This window comes from Molossus molossus, unplaced genomic scaffold (assembly GCF_014108415.1).
Source record: "Molossus molossus isolate mMolMol1 unplaced genomic scaffold, mMolMol1.p scaffold_m16_p_20, whole genome shotgun sequence".
Taxonomy (NCBI): Eukaryota; Metazoa; Chordata; class Mammalia; order Chiroptera; family Molossidae; genus Molossus; species Molossus molossus.
Genome location: NW_023425356.1, coordinates 16089837 through 16111553, shown reverse-complemented (window position 1 = coordinate 16111553; position 21717 = coordinate 16089837). Strand labels below are relative to the sequence as shown.

Below are 21717 nucleotides of genomic sequence, written 5' to 3'. Positions count from 1 at the left end.
ATATGCCAAACTCATTAAGTATTTGTTTCTTAATAGTACTTGCAATGCTTGGTTCCATCTCTCTGTCCATGAGCTGGGCTTTCCAGGCCTCAAGGAGATATAGTGACACAATATATACTTTTCATGAAAAACTGTTTGCTCAAGATGAACTTTCACCCTGGCCAGTTTGGCTCAGCGGTTAGAGCATCAGCCCTGGGACCAAAGAGTCGCCAGTTCAATTCCAGTCAAGGGCATGTACCTCAGCTGCAGTTTGGTCCACTGCCCTGGTAGGGGTCAAGCAGGAGGCAACCAATCGATGTGTCTCTCACATCAATGTTTTTTTCTCTCTCTCTTCCACTCTATCTGAAGATAAATGGAAAAATATCCTCAGGATTGAAAAAAAGATTAATTTTTCAAAAAAACCAAAATAGAGTCTTATGCTTACTTGATTTGGCTTTAGGGAGGTTTCACTGCGAGAGTCTAGAATCATAAGTTCAAATTATCCCTCCATCAAAATAAGTTGCCTCACCTCCCTAGGCTTAGTTTCTCACATAATGGATACCTGTAGGATCTCTCCTAGTGCTCGTATTCTAAGAGCTTAGAATTATACTCAGCTTATACTAATATCAAAGAGATATTAATCTGTAAAAATATGCTGAAGTTAGTCAAGTAAATCTAAGTTTTTCCCTGAGTAGGAGAATTTTGACTATATTTTTTTAAGACCTTGGAAAATATTTAGGTAAGTGAAATAGGAGACAGTTAATTAAATCTTGAATGTAATCAAACAGTCCTTTAAATTAAAAGTCCCAACAGGGTCTACCTTCCTTAAAGAAAAGAACCACCTTTCAGAGATAGTATTATGAAGACCAACCATTTATATTTGTACTTCAAGGTCTTTTCGGGTGATACCATAGATTAAACAGTGTTAACAGAGAAGATCTGAAAATAGGTGAATAACTCCTACCTGCCATGGGATATGTCCACACCATTGCTTCCTCTCGGCCTTACTTCTAATGCATCGGAAGAACAAACTAATGAAGTATAAAACACAATTAATCAAGGCTGTGAAAATCCACTAAAACAAGAGATAAACTTATTTTTATTTATTCTTTATTTTTTTTAAATCTTTATTATTGAATGTATTACAGACGTTCCTCATTTTCCCCCCATTGACCACCTCCTCCCCATTCCTGCCCCCCTCCTGCCTTTTCCCACACTATTGTCTGTGTCCATTGGTTATGCATATAAGTTCTATGGTTTATTTCTTCCCACCCCCCAACACCTTTCCCTTTGAGGTTTGTCAGTCTAGCAATGAATTTGTACTTCTTAATCCCTTCACCTTTTTCACTCATTCCAACAACCCCCCTTCTATCTGGCAACCAACAAAATGTTCTCTGTATCTATGAGAATGTTTCTGTTCTGCCTGTTCATTTTGTTTGTAGATTCCATTGTCGATAGATATGTATTCATTGCCATTTTGTTTGTTCATACATTTTATCTTTTTCTTCAAAAAGACCCGTCATCATTTCATATAATAACAGTTTGGTGGTGATGAACTCCTTTAACTTTTTCTTGTCTGGGAAACTCTTTATATGGCCATCGATTCTAAATGACAACTTTGCAGGATAGAGTAATCTTGGTTGTAGGTTCTTGCTTTTCATCACTCTGAATATTTCTTGACACTCCCTTCTGGCCTGCAAAGTTTCTTTTGAGAAATGAGCTGACAGCCTCATGGGAACTCCCTTGTAGGTAACTAACTGCTTTTCTCTTGCTGCTTTTAAGATTCTCTCTTTGTCTTGAACCTTTAGCATTTTGATGATGATGTGTCTTGGTGTGGGCCTCTTGGGGTTCATCTTATTTGGGACTCTCTGTGCTTCCTGGACTTGTATGTCTGTTTCCTTCACCAAGTTAGGAAAGTTTTCTGCCATTATTGTTTCAAACAGGTTTTCAATTTCTTGTTCTCTCTCTTCTCCTTCTGGCACCCCCAAGATGCAAATGTTGGCACGCTTGAAGTTGTCCCAGAGGCTCCTTATACTATCCTCATTTTTTTGGATTTTCTTTTTGCTGTTCTGAGTGGGCGTTTTTTGCTTCCTTATATTCCAAATCGATGGTCTGCTTCTTGGATTTACGTACTCTACTACTGAATCTGTGTAAATTATTCTTTATTTCAGTTAATGCCTCCTTCATTTCTGACTGTGCATCCTTCATTTCTGACTGCTCTTTTTTTATGCTCTTGAGGCCCTCACTAAGTTCACTGAGGTTCTCACTAAGTTCGCTGAGCATCCTTATAAGCAGTATTTTGAACTCAGTATCTGTTAGGTTGCTTATCTCCCTTTCGCTTAGTTCTTTTGTTGGGGTTTTGTTCTGTTCTTTCATTTGGGACCTGTTTCTTTGTCTCCTCATTTTGGCTGCCTCCCTGTGTTTGTTTCTGTGTATTACTTAACGAGAGGTATGGGGCTAGCTGATACCAGATGCTGCTTGTTTGAAAGGATTTAGGAAAACCTGAAGCACAATCCAAGACAGGCCAATCCTATGGTTAAGCAAGTGGCAACAGCTTAGGTGGGCCTGAAAGTTGGGTTGGATGGGGCCTCAGGGAGTCAGCAGGGCGGAGCTACCAGTGTGAGCCAGGTTGCTGGAGTCCCAGATATGGCGACTGTCTGCCGCCCCAGAGAAGGGCTCACCAAAGGAACAAAGGCCTCTGACAGCACCCTCTCCACCCGTCGCTCCAGTGCCAAACAGCTCAGTTCTACCCCATATGCCTCTGGCACCCCTCGAGCTGCCTCCCCTCTAAGCTTAGAGAGAGCGAGTCCAATAAGTCCCTGCCCGGGCCCTTTAAGAGGAGCTGCCTGGGGCTCCCACTGCTTCAGCTTCCCTCAGCCTCAGTTCCCGCTGGTTTTTCCAGCCAGAAGTTATGGGGATTCTCTTCCTGGCACTGGAACTCTGAGCGGGACGTCTGATGTGGGACGGGAACCCCTCAGTCCTCAGGGAGGACCTTCCCAGCCGACGTGTCCTCCTGATTTTTATCCGCCACACATGGGTGTTGGACCAGCCCATCCGCCTCCGTCCCTCCTACCAGTCTGGATGTGGCTGCTGCTTTAATTTCGTAGTTGTAGGACTTCCATTCAGCTTGATTTCAGGCAGTTTTGAATGATGGTTGTTCTGTAGTTTAGTTGTAACTTGATGTGGTTGTGGGAGGACGCGATACGGTGTTTACCTACACCACCATCTTGACCGGAAGTCCCGATAAACTTGTTTTTAAGCCAAGAAAACATTTTACAACTACTTGATACTGGTTTTTAAAGGTCACTTGAAACTAATTACTCTTATATATGCCTTTAAAAATTCTCTATTGCACAGGATATAGCACAGGGCTGTAAAGTGAAAGAATCAAGATGTCATAGTAACCAGAGAGTATGCACTGGTTTATTTTTACTCTGTAAAGAATGACTAAAATGAAGACATTGAACAGCAGTGGCTGCTAAATTCATAAGAAGAGAGATTCCCAGACAGTGTGTCCCTGATGGGAAGCCACAATACTACCTGTAAAGGTTAAAAATAAAACAAACAAAAAACCAAGCCAAACCAAAACAAACACTAACCTGAATCTGGTCAAACCTGTAGATATAAAGAGTGATTTATAGAAATGCAAACAACAGAGAAACACATAAAACTAGACCATGCAGATATAATCTGCAAAATCCTGACAGTGGGAAAAGCTGTATAACAACCTGATTCCTTCAAATTACAAGAGAAAAAAAATGAAGGGGGTACTTCTGGTCAAGATGGAAGGTAGGTAAAAGCGGTACTCACTTCCTCCCACAAGTGCATCAAAATTATAACTACAGAACAACCATCATTCAGAACCGCCTGACATTGAGCTGAATGGAAGTCCTACAACTATGAAACTAAAGCAGCAGCCTTGACGGGTTTGGCTCAGCGGTTCGAACGTCGGCCTGCAGACCAGAGAGTCCTGGGTTTGGTTCCCGCTAAGGGCACGTACCTCGGTTGCAGTTTGTCCCTGGCCCCAGTTGGAGTTGTGTGAGTGGCAACCACTTGATATGCCTCTCTCACATCAACGTTTCTCTCTCTCTCTCACTCTTCCTTCCTCTCTCCCTCCTGCTCTATCTGAAGATTATTACAAAAATGTCCTTGGGTGAGGATAAAAAAAAAAAGCAGCAAGAAAAAAGCAGTTGGTTACCTACAAGGGAGCTCCCATAAGACTATCAGCTGATTTCTCAAAAGAAACTTTGCAGGCCAGAAGGGAGAGGAAAAAAATAGTCAGTGATGAAAAGCAAGAACCTACAACCAAGATTACTCTATCCTGCAAAGCTATCATTTAGAACCGATGGGTATATAAAGAGCTTCCCAAATAAAAAAAAGCTAAAGTAGTTCATCACCACCAAACCAGTATTATATGAAACGTTGAAGGATCTTCTTGAAGAAGATAAAAAATATGAATAAAATGGCAATACACAGCTAACAACATTTGAATTTACAAACAAAATGAACAAGCAGAACAGAAAGAGACTCATAGATACAGAGAACATTTTGTTGGTTGTGAGATGGGAGGGGGGTTGGGAGGAGGGGTGAAAAAGGTGAAGGGGTTAAGAAGCACAAATTGATTGTTACAGAATAGTCATGGGGTGAAGGGGGTCAATAGAGGGAAAAGTATCTGTAATATTTTCAACAATAATGATAAATTTTTTAAAAAGATGGAGGGGAAACTTAGGAGACTTAAAAGAAATATCAATCAATTACAACTAGTAAACCTTATTTGGATCTGGATATAAACAAAACAAAAACCACTAAAAATTAATTATTTATGACATGAATCTAATAGAAATTTATACTCCAACTAGTTTAAAAAACAAGAGTCCATATCTTTCAAAGTTACATACTAAAATATTTATAGAAGAAAGTATGTTATCTGGAATCTGTTTTAAAATATGGCAGGAGTTAGGGAGTGGAGTGGGTAGGGTATATGTGGAACAAAATCAACCATGAGCTGGTAATTGTTGAAGCTCATGTGCTGCATTATTCTATACTGTCTATTTTTGTATATATTTTCAAATATATTTAAATTTTCCACTAAATACAAAGGCTGAATACAGTGTTACATCCCAATGCAAGATGATCCTTGCACACCCAAGAACAGCTTATGCTCTAGCTATGCAGAAAAGGCTACACTGCGCCCATTCACAAGGTAAGCCACACAGACTTTGTGTGTCTCCCTCCACCCAAAGGATACCCTCTTTATCCCTGTTTGCCCACCATCTCCTTTATCACCAGTTGTTAAAGTCCTTCAGATCCTTCAATATCCCTTTACAGGGTTTTCCCACAATCCCTTCCTTCTTCACCCATTGCACTGCTTTTGTATTTGTGTGTGTGTGTTTAGTTGTATTTGTACCTATTTCCCTGACTATATTTTCAATAACTAGAAGGCAATAACCATATGCAATCTCTTTATTTGCCCTGGACAGTTTGGCTCCTTGGTTAAGAGTGTTGGCCCGAGGACCAAAGGGTCACGGGTTCAATTCCTGGTCAAGGGCACATAGCTGGGTTGCAGGTTCGATCCCCCACCAAGGTGCAGGAGGCAAGCAATTGATGTGTCTCTCTCACATCGATGTTTCTGTCTTTCTCTCTCCCTCCCTTCTTTCCACTCTAAAAACAATCAATGGAAAAATACCTTCAGGTGAGGATTAACCAAAAATAAATAAACAAATGATCTCTTTATTTCTAACTATGCCTTTTGTTCATAATAGTTAAGTATTGCTGAATAAAACTGTTTTTTTCCCTTAACTAAAAGAACTCAAGGACATTCAGTCAGTTAAATAAAAGCCTTAAAAATACATATTTTGCCCTGGTTGAGTGTTCAACTGGTTGGAGTGTCATCTATACACCAAATTGTTGCAGGTTCGATTTCCAGTCAGGGCACATACCTAAGTTGTGGGTTCAATCCCCAGTGGGGGTACAAACAGGAGGCAACCGATTGATGTTTCTCTCTCACATCGATGTTTCTCTTTCTCCCTTTCTCTCTCTAAAATCAATAAAACAAAACAAAACAAAACATATCCTCAGATGAAGATTTTTTAAAAATACATATTTAATTGTTTAAATAGGTAAAATATTCTATCAAAACTATAAAATGGCAGTGAAAAAATATCCCCTCACTATATTCTACATACTACATATATATATATTCTTTCTTTTTTTTTTACAGCTGCAGTTTTATACACAGCTACACAGTTTTCCACTATGTGGACATTATTTAACCAGACACCACTTTTTTTTTTTTTAGATATTTTGTTCAGATAGAGTGGGAAGGAGAAAGAGAGAGAAACATCGACATGAAAGGGACACATCGAGTGGCTGCTACCCACACCAGGGCTGGGGACAAACTGCAACCAAGGTACACGCCCTTAGTGGGAACTGAACCCAGGTCTCTCCGTACCGCAGGCCAATGCTCTAACGGCTGAGCCAAACCAGCCAGGGCTAACCAGACACCTCTTGATGGACATGTTGGTTGTTTCCAATCCTTTATTACTAAAAGCAATGTCACAACAAATAATCTTATGCACATGTCATTTCATGTGTGTTTTAGTACATCTGTAGGGTAATTTATTTCTCATATTGTGGATTAGTGCCTTCTGTTTTTCTTCATTATTTAGCTTCTGGATTTTATTAGTTCTCTTGCTGTTTTTCAACTCATTAAATTCAACTTTTGCCTACATTAAGTCCTTATTTGTTTTTTTCTTCAGTTTAATTTCTTGTTCTTTTTCTAACTTCTTAAATTAGTCCCATGATACTCAACATGAATCATAACAGTCAGAGTCCTAATTGAAAATGGAGGGGGTGGGAGCGGGAAGAAGGGGGTCAATGGGGAAAAAAGAGAGACATCTGTAATGCTTTCAACAATAAAAAAATAAAACAGAAAAAATAAATAAAAAAGAATCCTGATCAGGTCTTGATCCCTCAAGGCCATTACTTTACGTGGACATATAAGCAAAGATAAGAAACCCAATATAGACAAGTATTCCATAAAAGTCAAGCTGAAAAGAAAATAGGTTCAGACCCTCTTGTACAGTACAACCTCACAATTTTCCCATTCAAGCCCACAATTTTTAAAAAGTATATAGTCTCTTTCATTTTTCTCACTACATTAGGATATTATATTGAACATATAAATTAAAATTTCTGAACTGTTTTGAATGCATAAAAATTCAAAATACTGGCCACTATTAGGGAGTACTACTATTAACCAAAATAAATCAAGAACAAACTGCTGCTGTTGTTTAAAGCACATCAAGTACTTGAAATCTTTCCTGAAAGAACATTTCATAAACAGTATCAATTTTATGGCCCAAGCCAGGAAGAGTTACAGGAGAAGAGAAAGATTTGGAGAAAGAAAGAAGAAAACGTTACATACTAAACATTATTATGTGCTGGGCACAGTGCTAAAAATGCTTTTACTTACATTTTTATTAAAATCAACATGGAAGGGCTTGTTTTTATTTAGGTTAAAAAGCTTGCTATGTTTATTAAATTATAAACTAACAAAGAAAGCTGTGTAGCCCTGGCCAGTGTGACTCAGTGGTTACAGTGTCAGTCCCAGCACCAAAGGGTCATAGGTTCAATTCCTGGTCAGGGGCAGGTACTTGGGTTGCAGGTTTGACCCCCGCCCCAGTCCAGGTGCATGCGGGAGGCAACCAAATGATGCCCGCCCCCTCCATTCTTACTTTCCACTCCCTCTAAAAAATCAATGGAAAAAATATCCTTAGGCGAGAATTAACAAACTGAAAAAGAAAAGAGCCCAGTGGTGTGGCTCAGTTGTTGAGTATCAACCCATGCACGAAGTCATCGCTGGTTCGATTCCCAGGCACAGCACAAGCCCAGGTGTGGGCCAAATCCCCAGAGCAGGGCATGCAGAAGGTGGCCAATCAATGTTCTCTCTCATCAATGTTTCTACCTCCCTCTCCCTTCCTCTCTAAAGTCAAGAAAAAAAAAAAGAAAAAGAAAGCAATGGAACTATATTCTCATAGAGAAAGCAAATATTGATTCCACGATGAAGAAGAATATAATTCTTGCAGTATATTAATTATTTTCCAAGATATAGGTTATAAATAATAACGATGAAGAAACCAGCTAGAGGAAGCCAGACCTCTTCAATTCTGCTTCTTCATCAAAAGGCAAATCCTTTCTTCTTACTAAAGGCTGACTGTCCAACTCAACATCACATTGTCAGCTAGGCTGGGATTCTTTCAGGTTCCACAACCATCCTCCCTTAGTCCGAATCCTAGCCCTACCACATAATTAGCTCTGAAAACAAAGGTACCTTATTTGACTGGCTCCTGTGGCAGTTTACTTTTCTGTAAAATGGTAACATAATAATAATAATTAATATCTACCTCATTTGATCTCTGTGAAGATAAAAGAATCAGATCAAAGTCTGACCCATATTAAGGACCTAATAACAGCAATCATTAGTCTACTCCTGCGGCCACAGGGGCTTATTCCTATATCCACACCTCTGCTTACAGCCTAGAACATTTCCTTATCCTTATCTCTATTCAAATTTTAAAGGTCATTCAAGGTAAAGTTCATGTATGAATTCCTCCACTTTCTCAGTAACCTTCATTAGCCATAATCCCTTCCTATAGGTCTTAAAGTCACAGAAGCACCTGGCATTTGAACCCATCCAATTTATGCCCAGTTCTGTCATAGGGCACTTAGGAATATAGATTCACTGCTTTTACACTAAAATCCAAGAGGGAACAAAAACGAAAATGTAAAATATGAAACTGTAAACATCCTAGGGAAAAAACAGATGAATATCTTTGTAATCCTAAAGTGAAGGGTTTTTTCGGCATGACAAAAAAATCCTGCAGCCGAGATAAAGAATTCAGTAATTTCAACTACATAAGTTTTAAATTTCCATATGGTAAAAACACTATAAGCAAATTCTAAGACAAAAAGCAAAATGGGAAAAGTAACTGCTACACATATTACAAAGAACTAATATGTTTTACATACAAGGATTACTCCTATTGTACAACACTGTGAATGATACTCTATAGCACCTACTAAGTAGGGGCTTATTGATAGGGTTTCTTTAAGGGTTGTTGGGGCCTGAGGTCCTTCTGGCTCATGCCCTAATGCCTCTCTGTCATCAGTTTAGATAATTATCATTGGGCTAGATAATCTGCACACCAATTTTACCCAAAAAGTAACCACACATGGACTTTTCTAGATATACAAAGATTCAAGTGTTACTAAAAATATTTTTAACATTCCACTATAACCAGTTACTAAATAACTAAAACTTTTATTACTATTTATAGACAAAAGAGTATTTCCATACCTTTGGACCCTATATCATTGAGAATAAAAAGGGTTAGGGGTGGGAAGGAAAAAAAGAAAACATGAACTCAGGACCTCAATGACAATGTCCACATTTGTAAATCAAGGTGTGTCACTTTTATGTGGTAAATCACTCATGTCAAGGCAAGGATTCTTCCCTGTGGTTCTACTGAGAGACTATCATAGCTTCTTGCATTGCCCAACAGAGGGCCAGGGCTAAAGGGCCAGTCAAATGCAAATACTGGTGAGTGGTACCATCTGGTGTTGAAGTTGGAGAACTGCACACAAATGCAGTTCCACTCCAAGGTATAAAGGGGCATCTTAGCCTCAACTCAGTTCCCACCTCCCCTCCATTACTCTGCTGCACCTGTCCTATTCAGGTTAAGCTTTAAACATAATGGTATTAATTCAGGAATATAAAGTCTTGAAAACAAAACCCAGTTTTGGGGAAGAAAAGGCTGTATTCCCTAAGGTCATTCTCCGGAGTACAGGAGTTCTGGCTAAATGTTGTTACCATCCGCAAATGCATTTACTGTCATCATCCATAGGCCTATCTACTTCTGTTTAAATTTCCAGCCTGTGCCACCTATCTGAATACATGTGTTTTTTTTGTTTTTAAGTGTTGTGTATAACAGAACTGTATTTTGTTCATCCTAAAACAACTTTTTTGTTAAAAGTATATTTATATTGATTGTTTTAGAGAGAGAGGAAGGGAGAGAGAGACAGAAACATCAAAGTGAGAAAGAAACATTGATCGGCTGCCTCCTGCACATCCCCTACTGGGGATTGAGCCAGGACCTCTCAGTCCATGGGACGATGCTCAATCCATTCAGCCACACCGGCCGGGCTAAAATAACCTTTTTAAAGCTCTAGTAAGTACCTCCTAGTAATAGTGTTCTAGATTTGGGCTAAAAGAATAAAAAAAGCATACTTTTTTTCTATTTTAAAATAATGATCACCTCTCAGCTTTACCTACCTTACATGAAAAATATTAATAAGTCCTCAAATTTCTATATTTAGCCTAGGCCTCTCTTCAGAGCTGCACACTCACTGTTCTAGGTGGTTTCACGTACACATAAGACATGATCAAAGATCTCCACGTGATCACATCCCAGTCCTCTACTAATGATACCCTTCCCTCCTATCTTGCTTAACAGTATATTCATGACCCATAAATCCCAACTTAGCGACCATTTACTGAGTACTGACAAGAAGCCAAACACCAATGCATGACACGCAGCCTCTTTGCATGCTCAAAACCCAGGAAAGTTGCCCAGGGTTACCATGATCACGATTCCTGATGAGAAAGGAGTGAAGAACATGCTTCAGTGCCCTACCAGGAAATACGTCTTATCAATTCTCTTTCAGCAAGTTTTCTGCAGTCTAAGCACATCCAATTCCACTGCCACTGCCTCAATCCAAGACCATTTTTCACTAGCTTTGAATACCAGCAATGTCACTTCATACTCATGGGAACTCAGATTCCTTTCCTAACCTCTCTAAATATTTCCTGATCTGTCTATAAAATAGGAACACTGAAACTTACCATAGCAGAATCTATGACAATAAGAGATAATGAATATGCTATGTAGTAGGCATTCAATAGTAGCTATTAATTTCAGTGGTCCCCTTACCTCCACTGTCTTTACTTTCTATTCTATTCTCCATAGTTAGTTCTCCTTTAACGCAAACTGGATCAAAAATTCTTCAGTGGTTTCCTACCACCTAGAACAGTGTTTCTGCATGGTAGAGGGCCATGTTTCATGTAGTAGAAGCTTACCAGCCCCACTAAATCAGCAGAAAACAATTACAAAGTGAAATTTTTAAAAATTCAATTTATAACAGCATCAAAAAAATCATAAACATTGAGGACTAAAATTAGCAAAAAGGGTACAGAACTCCATAATAAAAACTATTCAACAATGCTAAGAGAAATTTTTAAAAATATTTTTCTCTATTGATTTTAAAGAGACTGTAAGGGAGAGGGAGAGAGAGATAGAAACAGATGAGAGAGAATATCAATTGGCCACCTCCTGCATGCCCCCCACTGGGGATTTGGCCCACAACCTGGGCATGTGCCCTGACCGGGAATCGAACTGGTGACCTCTTGGTGCATAGGTCAATGTTCAACCACTGAGCCACATCGGCTAGGTGCTAAGAGAAACTTTTAAAGTCATAAATAAGTAGATCATACTCATGGACTGAAGGTGAATGTTTTTGTTTAAATCCTTACTCAAGGATATTTTTCCATTTTTGTTCAGATAGAGTGGGAAGGAGAGAGACGAAGAGAGGGAGAGAGAGAGAAACATCGATGTGAGAGGGACACATTGACTAGTTGCCTCTTGCACAACTCTAACCAGGGCTGGGGATGAACCGCAACCGAGGTACGTTCCCTTGACTAGAATTGAACCCACAACTCATTGGTCCACGGGCCGAAGCTCCAACTGCTGAGCCAAACCGGCCAGGGCTGGAAAATAAATATTAATGTCAGTTCTCCCCAAAATGATCTATATAGGTTCAGTATAATACCAATAGGGCTTTCTGAGTAAATTTTAAAAGTTAATTCTATATTGTATATGAAAATGCAAAGGACCTAAAATAGCCAATCTTGAAAAATAAAGTTGGAAGACTCACACTATCTTATCTGATTATATAAGGATAGGCCAAGGGATCAATGGAACAGATTAGCAAGTCCAGAAACAGACCCACAACTGGTGATCAACTGATGTTTTTACAAGCATTTCCATGGAGAAAGGAAGGTCTTCAAAAAACAGTGCTGAAACAACTGCATAACATTCATTCAATATTACATGGAAAAATAAACTTTTATTCCTATCGCTAATATAACCCAAAATTAATTTCAGATCAACCACACTAAACAAACAAACAAAGCCATAAGTAAAACTACAGAAACTACAGGAGAAATCTGTGATCTTAGGTAGGCAAAGACTCCTCAGACAGAAGACAAAAAGCACAAACCATTAAAATATAACAAACTGAACTTTATAAAAATTAAAAACTTCTTTTCAAAAGACAGTAAGAAAATGAAAATCACAAACAGGAGAGAATATTCATAATATGTATATATCTGCTAAAGAACTTGTATAGAGCATCTGCTAAAGAACTTGTATAGAGCATATATAAAGGAACTCCAACTCAATAATAAAGAAGCACAATTAAAAAATTTTTTTTCTTTATTGATTTTAGAGAGAGGAAGGGAGAGAGATAGAAACATCAATGAGAGAGAAAATCGACTGGCGGCCTCCTGCATGCCCCCCTCTGGGGATTTGCCCACAATCTGGGCATGTGCCCTGACCGGGAATCAAACTGACGACCTCTTGGAGCACCGATGGGTGGACCCTCAACCACTGAGCCACACTTACCGGGCTTTTTTTTTTTTTAAATGGATTTATTATCTCTTCATTCCTACCTTTTTATTTTAATTTTTTTTCTTTTTATTGATGTTAGAGAGAGAGAGAGATAGAAACATCAATGAGAGAGAACATTGCCCTGGCCAGTTTGGCTCAGAGGTTAGAGCGTCAGCCTGGATCCAGAGATACCCGGGTTCAGTTCCCGCTAAGGGCACGTACCTCAGTTGCAGTTTGTCCCCGCATTGTGCGGGTGGCAACCACTCGATGTATCCCTTTCACATCAATGTTTCTCTCTCCACCCCCCCCCACTCTATCTGAACAAAAAAATAATAATAAGAGAACATTGACTGGCCACCTCCTGCATGCCCCCCACTGGGGATCGGGCCCATAACCTGGGCACAGGCCCTGACCGGGACTCAAACCGGCAACTGGTACATGGGTCGATGCTCAACCACTGAGCCACAATGGCAGGGCAAAAGACAACACAATTTAAAAAATAGACAAAAATTGCCCTGGCCAATTTGGCTCAGCGGTTATTTGCTCAGTGGTTAGAGCGTCGGCCTGCGGTCCAGAGAGACCCAGGTTTGGTTCCCACTAAGGACGCGTGTACCTTGGTTGCAATTTGTCCCTGGCCATGGCTGGTCGTGCGGGTGGCAGCCACTCGATGTGTCCCTATCTCATGGATGTTTCTCTCTCTCTCTCTCTCTCCTTCCCACTCTATCTGAACAAAAAATGGAAAAATGTCCTCGGGTGAGGATAAAAAAAAATAAAATAAAATAAAAAACTATTAAAAAAAAATAGACAAAAATCCCCACAAGTCATACTGTATGATTCTTTTTATGTAATATTTTTGAAATGGAACTCAGATTCATGGTTGCCAGGAATGGGGGGACAGCAGGTGTGAGGTGGGTATGGTTATACAAGGGCAAAAGGAAGGATCCTATAGTGCTCAAACTGTTCAATCTTTTTTTTAATTTTATTTATTTTTGTTAATCCTCACCTGAAAGATATTTGTCCACTGATTTTTTTTTTTTTATCCTCACCCAAGGATATTTTTCCATTTTTTGTACAGATAGAATGGGAGGGAGAGAGAGAAAGGGAGAGAGAGTGAGAAACATCGACGTGAAGGGACACATCGAGTGGCTGCCACCCACACGACCAACCAGGGCCGGGGACAAACTGCAACCGAAGTACGTGCCCTTAGCGGGAACCGAACCCGGGTCCCTCAGGACCGCAGGCCAACGCTCTAACCACTGAGCCAAACCGGCCAGGGCTGTCCACTGATTTTTTTAGACAGAGTGGAAAGGGAGAGAGAGAGAGAGAAACATGGATGAGAGAGAGATAATAGATTGGTTGCCTCCCACACAACCCCGACTGGGGCCAGGGTTCAAACTTACAACCCAGGTACCTGCCCTTGACTGGAATCAAACCCAAGACCCTCTGGTCTGCAGGCTTACACTCTAACCACTGAGCAAAACCAGCCAGGGTGAACTGTCAATATTTTGACTGTTGTGGTGAATACACAAAACTACATGTGATAAAACTATATAGAACTACATGTATATATAAATACACACACAAATTAGTGTAACTATCTTTACAAATAAGATCAGTGAATTGTACCAATATCAATACTTTAGTTGTGAAATTATACTATATTTTGCAAAATTTTACTATTAGGTAAAGTCTACAGGGGATTTCACTACAATTATCTCAATAAAATTTTCAATAAAAAATAAAAGGGCAAAAGATTTAAACAGATACTTCATCAAAGAAGATACACAACCCTGGCTGGTTTGGCTCAGCAGTTGGAGCATCAGCCCACAAATCAAAGTTTGATTATGGTCAAAGGCATGTATCTTGGTTGCAGTTCTGTGTCTGGCCCTGGTCGGAGTGGTGCTGGAGGCAACCAATCAATGTGTCTCTCTCACATCAATGTTTTTCTCTCCATCTCTTTTTCTCTCCCCCACTCTGTCTGAAAATAAATGGAAAAATACCCTCGGGTGAGGATTTAAAAAAAAGAAGATACACAGATGGCAAATGAACACATGAAACAAACTGTGGAATTCATAAAATAGAATTCAACTCGGCAATAATAATGAATGAATTACTAATATAACCAGATGGAGAATTTCACAGATACTGTTACATAAAAGTCAGACAATAAAAGAATACATACAGGCCCTGGCCGGTGGTTAGAGTGTCAGCCCATGGTCCAGGGAGACCCAGGTTCGGTTCTCACTAAGGGCATGTACCTCGGTAGCAGTTCGTCCCCAGCTCCCATTGGAGTTGTGTGGGTGGCAGCCAGTCGATGTATCTCTCTCACATCAGTGTTTCTCTCTCTCTCTTCCTCCCTCTCTCCCTCTCACTCTATCTGAAGATGAATGCAAAAATGTCCTCAGGTGAGGATAAAAAAAAAAGAATACATACAGTGGATGAGGAGATTAACTGCACTTGATAGGGTAAAAGAACTACTCTGTATTTTGACTGGGGTCTTGGTCAGAAGGATGGATATATACATCTTTCAAAACTCAACCAGTTGAACACATAAGATCTGCACATCTTATTGCATGCATAACTCAATTAATAAAAATAGTAAAATAGGCAGTATTCAGGTATGTAAAAACTGTGAAGACAGCACTTGAATGCCTCTATTGGAGTGGGGGGAATCAACCTAGAACATATAAATTCCAAACTGCACAGAAGATCATATCAAGACCATCACACCTGGTCCCTGCCTTCCTGGCCAGCCTTATCTTCTGAGGTCTCTACTCAAACAAACATATGCTAAACTATTACTGAACTAAATACTTGTAATTCCATTACTTCATGCCTCCGTACTCTAACACAGGATATTAGTCAGTTAAATATGACCCCTTTCTTACTCCTTGTGAATTCCTACTTATCTTTAAATACTCATGACAAATACCATCTGTCATCTATATAGACCTTCCCGCCATTCTTCTGAGTTCTCATAAAATGGGCAACTAACATTTATTGAGTACTTTAACATATAGTTAGACATTTTTACACATTACCTCATTCTACCACCAGAATGAGAAAGTTGACAAGTCAGTGCAGGTTAATGACTGTTGTTAGTAGCTGGTGTTATTAGCTACTTAAGAGTTAAAGGGAAATAAAGGTGGAACAGGTTAATCCTGAAATTTTGTTCAGCAGTGAGAGACTGACATCTCAGAAGATATTCAATACATATAAAAGTATTGTTTTTTTAAAAATAATAAGTATTAAAGAATTGTCAATCCTAGGAAAACATACCTGGCTCTAACTCTTCCAGACAAGGAAAAAAAAAAAGCAAAAATACTTAGATGTTCCTTTTGGACACTTACCTATATTCTTTTGTGCCCTGTAGTAGAAGTAAGGCCTGAAGCTCCACCACAAAGCCCTCATGCAATAAACAACAAGAAACAGGAATGCTAGAGGGAAAAAAAATTGAAATTTTGTTTTAGGAGGCAAAAAACAGAAGTTAACATCCTAAAATTAAATCCAAACTATGGGTTTTAAACTTAAGAGTCCATGTATGACCTCCACCAAGGTTGTAAATCCCATACATTTTTATGTCAATGTGCACTCTTCTGGGTAGAGTCCACAGCTTTCATCTTTCCCACTCCCCCCAATAATGCATGACCATAAGTATCTTTTTCCTGATGACTCAAGTTTAAAATGGTATGTGACCTTTACATTGTGAGACACCAGGACTGCTTGAAGTATCTAAGACTGGCTGCGAATTCTCTCCAGGTTCTTCCATCACCTTTTTTCTTTAATAACCTATTTGCTGTCACTTAGTGTTGTTCATATGCCTACTGTACCAATACACTCTAATTTGTTCATTCTTGGAATAAACCCAATTCCTCTCCTCCAAATTCTTCTTCTGAGAGAATTTGACATTTGTGAGTAAACAGCTTTAAGTGAAGTACTTTTCTTTCCTATGACCTGCCTGGCACTTTTTAAATTTATTTAGCTTATATTCTGGTTACCAGACATATTCCAAATAGATGAACTTTATCAAATTACTGTCTTCAAGTGAAATATTATTGTACTAGTTAGTGTAGCAGTACTTTTGTATAAATGGCACTCCAGCCCAGCCACTGTGGCTCAGTGGATTGAGTATCCTCTCATGGACTGAGAGGTCCAGGTTCATGCCCAGGCACATGCCCAGGTTGCAGGCTCCATCCTCAGTAGGGTGCCGACAGAAGGCAGTCAATCGATGTTTCTCTCTTACACCGATGTTTCTATATCTCTCACTCTCTAAACAGTCAATAAAAACGTATTTAAAAAGAAAAATAAACGGCACTCCACATAAGGATATGCTCCTTTTAATGTACAACCGAGTCTTATGCCACCAATAGCAATTAATTCTTACTAACATGAACATGCTTTTGTTTCATAAAACTTGAACTAGATATGGAACCTAAGAAGCTCAGTATAGAAATTAGAAATAAAGAGTAAAATATAAGGTAACATGCTGTTGATAGCTTACTTTTTGTTGGTTCATCTATTTCAAGATTTGACAGTTTTACTCAAAACCATTTTGTATTCAATTAAAGTGGATCCCAGTAATTTCTTTTAAATTAAAAAACTTATTAGAGGGCTAAGATAATATATTCTCAGAAAAGTTAATACACGTGTTTGAAAAACACTTTATTTTCTAGTTGATATTAACTATGTGCTTTACACGGTATGGAGAAACGTTATTTTTCTTTACAAACTTCAGTCAAGAGCAGGAAAAAATGTTTAATGATGTGATAGTTTTCAAGTTCGCTAGAGACTATGGACAGCTGGCACTATGAAACATTAATACTCTGAGACTAGTATTAACTTTTCTCATTTTAAAGAAGATGCCTAATATTTCTGGATCTCAGCTTTCTATTTTGTAAAACTAGAGATCTGAATCAGGTATCTGATTTTCTTTCAGTGTTAATTCCTAAAGTAACTTATTTTTTTGGATTAGCAACACCACTTCATTAAGACAATACTATTTTTAGATGGGGCCAATCGGGTGTTTTAACCTCAAATATTAAAAAACCAATTCAGCCTAAAACTAGTATAAAACAAGGACCAACCGTTTTCTACTATGAAGGTCCTCACTTAAACAAGGTGGTAGGCAGGGACTGTCCAACATGCCCAGGCCTGACAAATAACCCACAGCTGGAAAGGACCAGAAGGATCCAGATGCCGCCTAGCCTCCATTATACAGCTCTTGGTGACCCAGAGGGGGTAAGTAACCAGCCTCAGGTCACAAAGCAAGCAGGAGCGGAGCGTCTCCCCAACACGCCACGCGGTCCTAGGTTAACCAACTACCGGAAGGACCCTGGCTCCGCTGACCAGGGGCCCCACCGCTCCAAGTCCCGGTGACGCCGGGCGCGGAGAGCAGGAAGCTCCTCCCCGGAGGCCCCGCGCGGTCAAAGGGAATCGTGCCCAGCTCGGGACCTACTCGGTGGCCCGCACGAAGTTGCATTTGTCCGCCTGGCACACGTAGAAGCTCTTTCCTTTATTCACGCCATCGCGGATGCCGGTCTTCAGAAAGCAGAAGGTCCCTGAGTAGAGAAGGTTGGCAACAATTACGCAACGATAGATGGACAGACCGCGGAGGACCCTAGGACCCCTGGCCTCTCACCGTGCTCTGGACACCTGACTAATTCCATCACCTTCTTTCTTCTTCCACGAAGTCCCGCCCCAATACCTGCTTCCGCACTTTAGTCTGTCCTCAGGAACCAATCACCATCAGCCTCCCGTAGTCTTAAACTCCCCGCCGTAATTTCACCCCGGGCATTGACCCCACCCTCTAACTATAGTTAGCCAATCACACGGGAGGTTCGCTCACCAACCAATCATAGCAGCCCTCGGCGCGCGCCGAAATTAAATCTGAGATTAAGAGGCGTGGGAGCCGGGACCTTTGGCTAGGAGGCGTGGCTGAAGCTGCGGGGCGGGGTTGAGGCTGGGTGGGCTTTCCGGGAAAAGGAGGCTTCGCTTTGCAGGTCCGGAAGAGTGACGGGCGGGACTGAGACCCGGGCGACTCCAGTGTCCACTTAAGACCCGGAGGCGGCCCTAGAGGAAACGAGGGTTTACAAACTGCGAATAGAACTGCACAGAAGTCTCCCACCTCCCGGTGGCCGAGGGCTCCTCGAGCTTCCCAGTCATCCCCAAGCCGGCTCGGCGCTCGTGGGTACTCTGCCGCCTCGCTCGGCCACGGTCACTGGGCAGGACAGGCCTGCAGAAGCGGCCCCGCAGGAGGAGCCGCAGAATTTGCGGTGCTGGAGCGGCGGGGGCAAGTTAGAGTGCGGGGGACGTCCTTTAAAGCTGCGTGGTGAGCTGACAACTGTCACAGAGCAGACATAAAGGACCCCACAATAATCTTTTTTTTTTTTAGTGTTTTTTTTTTTCTTTATTAATTTTAGGAAGGGAGAGGTAGAGAGAGATAGAAACATCTATGAGAGAGAACCTGGATTGGCCGCCTCATTGACCCCCACCGGGATTGGGCCCACAACCTGGGCATGTGCCCTGACTGGGAATCCCATGGGCAACCTCTTGGTGCATGGGTCTAGGCTCATCCACTGAGCAACACCAGCCCGGCTCCACAACAATCCTTTAAATTTGCATAGCGTTTAAGACTTCACAGAGTGCCTACACATACACATCTCTCTCGACTGGACAACCTGGCGAAATGGGCAACATTTATGGAGGACCCCAAACTCAATAGAGGTTTGAGTGAATCCCCCAAGATCATAGAATCAGCGAATGGGCAGCTGCCTCCTTTGTGTACAAAATGTTCTCTAGACACTGGTAGAGTAGGAGCTCTGAGCTTACCTTAGGTGAAGGGGAACTTTGTACTTTTTGTTTGTCAAACTTTTTTCTACTAGCATGCTCTGGTAATAAAAATCAAGGATGAAATTAAATAAAAGGGGACTGTATTTGAAACTGTAAATAGAAATCAGACGTATTGCAATAGAGATGCCTACCTATTACAGCTATCGAGGACCATATGGCCAGATATATATGGTGTGGCATGTGTCACTGTACTTAGTGGGGATAGTAGGACAAAAGATCTTTAATGGCTAGAAAATCTGGGCTATATGATAAATGTAAATGTCATGGGGGTCTGGAAGACAGAAGGCAAGCCTGAGGTGTCATTTATTAATTAAACAAGTACAAAATGAATAGCTTTTTGTGTACCCAATGAGGACTGGGTGCTTGAGAAATGTAGAATTTATTTATTTATTCACACACACACACCCCGTTTATAACAACTATTCTAAACACAAGGAGCTTACTCAATATTTGATAGAGACTGAACACTTAAATAACAATATAAAATAGTATTAAGCCCTGGCCGGTTTGGCTCAGCGGTTAGAGCGTCGGCCTGCGGTCCTGAGAGACCAGGGTTCGGTTCCCGCTAAGGGCGCGTACCTCGGATACAGTTTGTCCCCGACCCTGGTTGGTTGTGCGAGTGGCAGCCACTCGATGTGTCCATGTGTCCCTTTCACGTCGATGTTTCTCTCTCTCTCTGTTCCTCTCCCTCCCACTCTACCTGAACAAAAAATGGAAAAATGTCCTCGGGTGAGGATAAAAAAAATAATAATAATAAAATAAAATAGTATTAAAATTTTTTTTCTTTATTGATTTTTTTTTCTTTTTAGAGAGAGAGGAAGGGAGAGAGAGAAACATCGATGAGAGAGAACATAGATTGGCTGTCTCCTTCATGCCCCCCAACTGAAGACTGGGCCCACAACCTGGGCATGTGCCCTGACCAGGAATCAAACTGGCAACCTCTTGGTGCATGCTAGGCCAATGAGCCACACCGGCCAGGCACAATATAAAATAGTATTTAAATGTGAAAATGAGTGGAATTAGCAGTAAACTCTGTAGGACTAGATAAAGATGTGCCTGGAACCAAAGAGGTGTTCATTTATATGTAACTGCCCCTCTAAAATGCCTATGGATGAAGTTAGAGATAAGACAGGAGCAAAAAACAAATAACTAAATAAAGGCATTTTCATAATTCCCAGATTATAGTTCTTGCACTGAGAGATTTTTTTTTTTTTTTTTTTTTTTTGTGGTATATGCCCCTAGCGGAAACCGAACCCGGGACTCTCTAGTCTGCAGGCCAACACTCAACCGCTGAGCCAAACTGGCCAAGGCACACTGAGAGATTTTTAAGTACGTATTTAATAGATGTTATATTGGGAGAAGCAGACCATGAATACTGGCTTTGCAAGACTTTTATAATTCAATTATTTCTTAAATAAGATCTTTTTGAAACAAGACAAAACCAGGGCCTCTTTAAATAACCCACTCAGGAAGAAGCTCTTCCTCTGTTAGTATCCCAGCCAATATCTCAAGTCCAACCCCATGAAAATGTGCACAGCCAGATCACAGAAAGGGGGAATATTTCTTCCATAAAGACGTGACATGATAGATCAAAATGTTTAGGCTCTACATGGGGACATCTGGCCCTGGCCGGTTTTGCTCAGTGGTTAGAGCGTCAGCCTGCAGTCCACAGAGACCCGGGTTCAATTCCTGCTAAGGGCATGTACCTGGACTGCTGTTTGTCCCCTGCCCTGGCTGGGTCGTGTGGGTGGTGGCCACTCGATGCATCCCTTTCACATCAATGTTTCTCTCTCTCTCTCTCCCTCCTTCTCTATCTGAATAAAAAATGAAAAAATGTCCTCGGGTGAGGATAAAAAAAAAAATAATAATAATAAATGGGGACATCTGTAATAGCATTAACAATAAAAATAAAGAGAAAAAATGGTTAGGCTCTAATACCTAATCATAAGAGTGAAAAAACAAGTTTGTCACTGGATGAAGGGTGGCCATAATATCGGCGTAAACTATAATGAATTATACAATATGCACTTTAAAAAATATACATATATATTAGGGTATGTGTAGTAACTTTGATTCTTTATTCACATTTTTAACATTTCTTTAAATAGCCTGCAGATCTGTGGAAACACCACTGAAGAATGTGTTTTATGGACCTCTGTTTTGA

At 40.5% G+C, this 21717-nt stretch overlaps 1 protein-coding gene across 2 annotated transcripts in view; it reads right to left on the bottom strand.

Moving 5' to 3' along the window:
- TTF2 (transcription termination factor 2) overlaps positions 1 to 18378 on the bottom strand; it is a 46440-nt gene extending 28062 nt beyond the window's left edge. For both annotated transcript variants that reach the window (XR_004960938.1, XM_036272671.1), the window contains exons 1-4: positions 18343 to 18378; positions 18160 to 18262; positions 16055 to 16141; positions 944 to 1010 (exon numbers count right to left, since the gene is read on the bottom strand). Coding sequence is in view for 1 of the 2 variants with exons in the window: in XM_036272671.1 (XP_036128564.1) it covers positions 944 to 1010; positions 16055 to 16141; positions 18160 to 18262; positions 18343 to 18370 (285 nt within the window). In the remaining variant the exon portion in view is untranslated. The remainder of the gene's footprint in view (positions 1 to 943; positions 1011 to 16054; positions 16142 to 18159; positions 18263 to 18342) is intronic.
- Positions 18379 to 21717: the final 3339 nt, after the last annotated feature.